Source organism: Adiantum capillus-veneris, chromosome 6, assembly GCF_014529385.1.
Source record: "Adiantum capillus-veneris isolate H3 chromosome 6, ASM1452938v2, whole genome shotgun sequence".
Classification (NCBI taxonomy): Eukaryota; Viridiplantae; Streptophyta; class Polypodiopsida; order Polypodiales; family Pteridaceae; genus Adiantum; species Adiantum capillus-veneris.
This window is the reverse complement of record NC_140936.1, coordinates 136,738,113-136,745,104: the sequence shown is the minus strand read 5'-3', so window position 1 is coordinate 136,745,104 and position 6,992 is coordinate 136,738,113. Positions and strand designations below refer to the sequence as shown.

Genomic DNA, 6,992 nt, shown 5'->3' with positions numbered 1-6,992 from the left:
TCATTTTTTCACCCCCTAGAACCGGTGGGTGTCGGCTTCCGAGGTATGATCGAGCGGATAGAGAGATTGCAGCAAATGTAGGTGGCTTCTCTGCAGATGATGACATGTTGTGGGAGAAGCTACCAGGTTCAGATTCCACACAGCGGACGCTCGTTCGTATCGGCCGGCCTTATCGTAGAGGTGTTGAGAGGAGTCCAGCGTTTGCCAGGTGGTAGAAATTTTTTGGAAGTTTTTCTGATTGTTCCTATAAAATTATAGGTATAATAAATCTAAAGATTAACTTTTTTTGTAGATGGCTACTAGGTACCTTCAAAGACATGGGAGATGCTGTGTTGGATTGTTTTGCAGGAGTGGGGACATTGCCAGCACAATGTTTACTACTACGTAGGCATTGCATCAGTTGAGAGAAGGATTGGGCAGTTTTCAGTGCTTGTCTGGAGCCAACTCAGTGCCTACCTTCCGATTTAGGCTCGACATTGATGTTTCATAGGAGTGTCAGAGCTCAGGTAAATGAGCAACCGAAGCAGGTGTCAGAGCAGCTTCATCCGCTCGAGCCACCTTTCCGACAACACTCAGTAGTCAGGGCAGGGGCAGGGTAGTAGCAGCACCGTATCCCACTTTCACGGTCCCAGTTTTGGCATGGCGTGCAACTGGACCATCTCCCAGTGCATTCATTGCCTCCACATCTGAGGCCCCGCCTAGAGTTGATCCATTGCCTCTTTCACTACCTACAGCCCCCCCCCCCCCCCCACATATAGTTCGTACCCTCTGCCATTTGGAGGAGTTCCCCCACCATTTGGTGCACTGCCCCCGTTGGCACGACCTTTGTTTCCTCCTAGAGCATATGGCCCCCCACCGCCCTTCTTTTATCCACGTCACCCATGATGTATCCCCCCATATGTATTTACTTTTGATGCAATGGAACACATATATTTGGGGTTTGCTATATGAAATAGACCATAACTGTGTGTAAGGAACTTCTGTTTCTCTTATTAATAGTGTATTGAATGAATCAATGGTGTTTTTTGTTTGAATGTAAGTTGGTCGTGAAACGACAATCAAATTTTAGTTGGAAGAGAGAGAGAGAGAGAGAGAGAGAGAGAGAGAGAGAGAGAGAAAGAGATGGGTAGATTGTCCCTTCTTTTTGGAATCTGCTCGCCCGATTCTTAAAAAGCGCTCGCCAGAAATTGCTCGCCCAAAAATTGCGCCCAAAAGTCGTGAAGTAGCAAGCCCAGCCATGCTACCTCACATGCTGCCATTGTAGCACCTTTGTACTCTACCTCTGTACTCAAAAGAGCAACCATAGGTTTCTTCTTGCTGCTCCATGTGATAGCAACACTCCCAAGTGAGAACATGAATCCACTGGTAGACCTACGATTGTATGTACTACTAGCCCAATCTGGATCTGTATAGCCATAGAGCTGCAACTCCACATTAGCCCTATAAAAGAGTGCATAATCCAAAGTAGCACTCACATAGTGCAAAGTGCACCTCACCGCATCCAAGCACGGTTTCCTGGGAGATTGCATAAACTGGCTCACCATTCCAACTGAGCTCAAGTCTAGACGTGAGATAGTCAAGTAAATCAAGCTGCACACTATCCTCCTGTACATAATAGCATTCTCAAGCACTTGACCTACATCATTTCCCAACTTCAAATTCTAATCTAAAGGCATTGCAATTGGCTTAGAATCAACCATACCATTCTTTGTCAACATATCCAAAGAATATTGCCTTTGTGACAGCCATACACCCTCTTTACATCCATTTGCTTTAGCACCCAGTTTAACGCGACAGCCACTACAATAAACACACGAACGGTACCCATCTTGGCTGCGAGGCTGAACGTCTCTTCATAATCAATCCCATAAGTCTGTGCATAACCTTTGGCCACGAGCCTAGCCTTGTACCTACTCACATTGCCATTAGCATTATGCTCATAATCAATCCCATAAGTCTGTGCATAACCTTTGGCCACGAGCCTAGCCTTGTCCCTTTGGTAATGGCACCAATTCCCATGTTCCATTTGCACCAAGTGCAACCATCGCTTCATCCATAGCTTGCCACCATTTTTCATCTTTGATAACATCTTCAAAGCATGTGGGTTCTACCTCCTCTGTAATCTTCTCCATAAATGCACAATGACGAGCCACATAACTATCATCAGTCAATCTTTGCACATGATTACTTACTCTTTTCGACCTACGTGGTTGAGGATCACTTTCAAGTGCTTTGTTCCCTGCTTGTGTCCTTCTTGCACCCGGAGTCTTCACAAAGGGTATACTAGACTCCTCATCTAAACATTGCTCAGAACCATTGCTATCACCATCATCATGACCAACACTCAAATTTGGCAGCTTGGAGGCATCATCAACTTTTTCCTTCCCTTTCCTTGATACATTTGAAGAGTTAAAAGGACTTACTCTTTCATGGAGCCTACCACTCCACGGATTCTTGCCATGACCTGCACTAGATGACCCTTGCGGCCCACTCAAGACTTGTGACTGCACACCTGCATTTTTTGCAGCCACATTCTCTTTTACATCAACCGCCCTCTAGACCAGACAACATTTTAGTCAAATTTCTTCTCTCAACATTATATAGAAAACATATGCTTGTCTCTTGTGACTTGAATCACATTTTCAGTTATTTGAGGAATGACCTTAGGTTTCTCTTACTCGGGTTAATCCATTCGTTAACACATAAAAATTGAAAATTGGGCTTACCATATTGTTTGGGGGTATGTTTTTAATTTACACTTGAAGATGGCCACTATAGCTTCATTTTCTTGTGCTATGATTGAAGATCCATCAATGCCAAAGATACATACTTGAACGTTCTAATATTTCCTTTTTGGGCAATCTCTCATGTAGTTACGCCAAAAAAGGCAAGAAAAATGATAGTAAAAGGACCTACTGAAATTATTTGTATGTTAGCCAAAAAACTAATGGATATTCCAATATAATAGTTTGCTTATGCATACATTTTTTTATAGGTATAAACATCAAAGATGTTTAAGTCAATGGTTAGTAACCGTGTGGTTAACCATGCTTGCACGAGAATACTACTTAAGTGGGTGATTTGTTAGAAAGTGTTGACTTCCAGAAAGCAGTTGAACCTTGCATGTAGCCAAAAACACTAATAAAGCCTTCGTAGCTTATTCTGACCTATGCCAAGGACTATGCCTTGGTTACTGCTTTGAGGAGCTTGATGGAGAAGGTGAAAGGGTTGCATGATCGATGTGCTCTTGCCCAATTAGAAGTTTTGCTACACAATGCTCTTTGTTTGCCCATGTGTGCTTCTTGCATAATGCCACATACCTCCAAAACACAGGCTTATGGGACTACAACTAAAATCCAAGCAAAAGTATATATTATAATTTTATCAGACCGATAACAAGGGGAAGGAGTCATTGACATTTGTAGTCCCAAGTACATGCAAACAAGAGTATTGAAGAGCTTGTTATGTTTCTTGGATGGTGGTAAGCAACAAGTTCTTTCCTTAAAGTTATAGGAGAAACTTCAATGGTAACATCATTAGAGTGTGGGTGTGTGGGCGCAATCCTGCAAAACTAGCTAGTGCAAAGCATCAAATTGCTAAAAATTGTAATTTGTACGTAAAGAAATGCAGATTATAATTGCAAATCTTATATAATGAGGCTATTTGAGATAATGGCGGTAATAGGATTGGGTAACAAGCCTAAGATTATATAGTCCAATTCCTATACAAATATTTGTATGATTTGTTATGATGGGGCTGTTTTACACACACACACACACACACACACACACACACACACTCTCGAAGTAAAATAAAACCCCTCACCGTGGACAGCTCCATACAATTCAGATGTAGATATCCGTGACATTTTAACGCAAGCTAAAGATCGAGGCTCGATTCACGGGGGCAACTTGAAGTTAGGCTACGCAAAAAACACAACTGGGCAAAGGCGGCCTCCGTCATGGCTTCAAGTGATTCATAATAATTGTTGAGCTCATCTTTCCGGACCCACTGAGCAATGGGCGGCCTTAACACCTTGAACAAAGAGTTTCCACGAAATTTTGCAGCACGAGAGGATCGATATCTAGCTGTCATGCTTCGCATCCGTTCAATCTGGCACATCGATTCACAGCATGAATATGCTTGCGCTTGAAGGTGCTCAAGAGTGTTGCTGCTTCGGTGTAGTTTGAACGGACAATTATTGGACGCATCACTAGGCCCACCCGGACGGGGCCTAAATTTGGGCATGGCCAAATGAGGTGTGGAGGCCAAAACTGAAAACGAGGGGGAAGTAAACTAGCAAGAGCTGTTCAAAATCTGGCGATTTCCAATTGTTTCTAGACATTTCTAGCTGCTTGTACCTTCTCAGCAGAAACATCGAGCTCGCCATACCTGCTCCCTGCCTGTTGCAGACAACCTTCAGAAAGCAAAAACTCCCTGCAATCTTCAGGGCTTTGTCCTCTGGCTATGGCGGAGCAATCAGGCTACACCGTCGCTTCTGATGGCGAGAACAACCCTGTAGAAGAATCGCAGTCCTCGCTCTCCCCTTTGCAAACTGCTGTTGGTATTGACCTGGGGTCGAGATTCTGTTCAGTGGCGGTATGGCGAGACTCCAAAGTGGAGGTGCTTTCAAACCCTCGTAGTTTAAGACGCATGCCATCACATGTTCTCTTTAAGAGTGATATCCCTTGCAGTGGTGTAAGCGCCCCCATCTCTGATGTGGAGCTTTACTCAGGAACCGCCATCTATCGTGCAAAATGTCTCCTGGGAAGGGCCGACACAGATCAAGTTGTGCAGACTTGCAAGAATTGCCCTTTCCTCGTTCAGACTCTTGACATTGGTGCTCGCCCTTTTCTTGCGGCCCTTGTTGATGGTGTCTGGAGGTCCACCACACCGGAGGAGGTGCTTGCTATTGTACTTGTGGAGCTCCGGGCCATGGCAGAGGCTCACCTTGGTCATACTGTTCGCTCGGCTGTTCTTACAATGCCTGCATCATTCAGCCGTTTTCAGCAGACTAGACTGGAGAGAGCTTGTGCAATGGCAGGTCTCCATGTGCTGCGCCTCATGCCAGAACCAACTGCGGTTGCTCTTCTCTATGCACAGGAGCAACAGAAGGCTCTGCATGGCAACATGGGGAGTGGCATTGAGAAGAATGTCCTTATCTTTAATGCTGGTGCTGGGTTTTGTGATGTGGCTATTGCAGCCACTGCAGGTGGGGTTTCTCAGATAAGAGCTGTTGCAGGGGACAGCATAGGTGGAGATGCCATGGTTCAAAACCTTGTGAACCATGTGCTGAATGAATATGCTTCATCTGTTGAAGGTAAATCAGGGCCACCTTTCTCGAAATTGTCTGCACAGGTGGTGCCTGTAGCAGAAAAAGTGATGCATGCATTGTCTACATCAGCAAGTGCAGTGCTGGAATGTGAAATTCATGAAAGGAGGATTTCAAGGAGCATCACCAGGGAGGAGTTTGAGCGCATTAATGAAGACATTTTGAAGAGGTGTGAAGCTTTGGTCATGCAGTGCCTTCAGCAAGGTCAAACGATTGTGGACAGCTTGGATGATGTGATTCTTGTTGGTGGTGTCAGCAATGTGCCAGCTATCCGCTCCCTTGTACTGAAGGCATGTGGTGGGAAGCAAGCCTATAAAGGTTTTAACCCCTTAGAAGCTGCTGTTCAAGGGGCTGCCATGGAAGGAGCCATAGCTTCTGGCCTTACAGATTCTTCTGGCAGGTTGGACTTATTGACAATCCAAGCTATGCCTCATAGCGTGGGCATCAGAGTTAGTGGGGATGAATTTTTACCAGTGCTGCAGAAGAATGGAGCAATACCTGCTAGGCGAGATATTGTTGTCACAACCAGTTATGATAAGCAAACAGAAGCCCTCATTATCGTGTATGAAGGAGAATCAAGGCAGGCGAGTGAAAATCATTTGCTGGGATTTTTCAAGCTCACAGGGATACCTCCTGCTCCAAAAGGTACACCTCTGATCAGTTTGTGCATGGATGTTGATGCATCTGATGTGCTGCGTGTTGTTGTGGGAGTTTGCATGCCTGGTGTAGAGAAGCCAGTCTTGCCTCTTGTTGAAGTGAGGATGCCCACCATTGATGATGGCCATGGCTGGTGTACGGATGCAATTCGAAGTAAGTATGGTTTGTTGTTGGAGCTTGATGTCCTCCCCCTTCCCAAGCCTCCAGGACCATCTGCTTGATAACTTCGGATTGCTCCTATATTCTGGACTTTCAGAGCTATGTTGGATGATTGTAAAAAGATCTTGATGTGTTTTTTTGTTTCTCCTGCCCCGCATGAAAGTAGGTTGTTAATAACAGAAGACTGAGTGCATCTGTAGACACCCAAGCTCCTGCAATCTGACGACCCTTGGGTATTTTGTGGGTGTCAAGGTGTGCTTGTTATGTAAGTTGATAGTCACTCGACATATTCACAGAAGTACATATATTACAATAGTGCAAGTGGCCTTGGGACTTTTTAAACGATCCAACTGTTATAATTTGCTGGCGTGTTGAAGATGCATTGTCTGTGTGAAGCATTTTCTTGTCTGGTTTTTCGATGTGCTCTGCAGCAGGTAGTTTTCCTTTGATTGCATGATGGGCAAAAGTAGAGGTAAATGTTAATGCATGGTGGGCAAAAGTAGAATTGGCGATGGATGCTCCAAAAGTAGAGTTGATAGGTTTTTGATAGGAAATTCTACTTGGATGATCCAAAAGTAGAATTAATTGGTTTTTAGTAGGAATCAAACATGTGGGAAAGCCAGAGTGACCTTTGATAATGGAGCTTGGTGATTTGCAACACCCAAAAAACTCATTTCAACAGTTGAGGTTTGACAGCTATTCTAGAAAGACTTATCTGAGCAGTTGCTATGGTGGCATCTGTGAGATCAAATCAGTCGAAGCGGTGATGATTAAGCCTCTTGTTTACATTTTACTGCATTTGTTCTGGATGTTAGAAGGGGAATGTTGGGGGATTAGATGGGAG

At 44.5% G+C, this 6,992-nt stretch overlaps 1 protein-coding gene across 1 annotated transcript; it reads left to right on the top strand.

Moving 5' to 3' along the window:
• The first annotated feature begins 4,317 nt into the window (after positions 1–4,317).
• HSP70T-2 (heat-shock protein 70T-2) lies at positions 4,318–6,493 on the top strand. The gene has a single exon (XM_086514863.1). It carries the CDS (start codon positions 4,468–4,470, stop codon positions 6,208–6,210), a length of 1,743 nt encoding a protein of 580 aa, XP_086370989.1. The 5' UTR covers positions 4,318–4,467; the 3' UTR covers positions 6,211–6,493.
• The last annotated feature ends 499 nt before the right edge of the window (positions 6,494–6,992 follow it).

Excerpts from the sequence above, each read along its gene's own strand:
- HSP70T-2 (XM_086514863.1), top strand. The coding sequence starts at position 4,468 with ATGGCGGAGCAATCAGGCTACACCGTCGCTTCTGATGGCGAGAACAAC.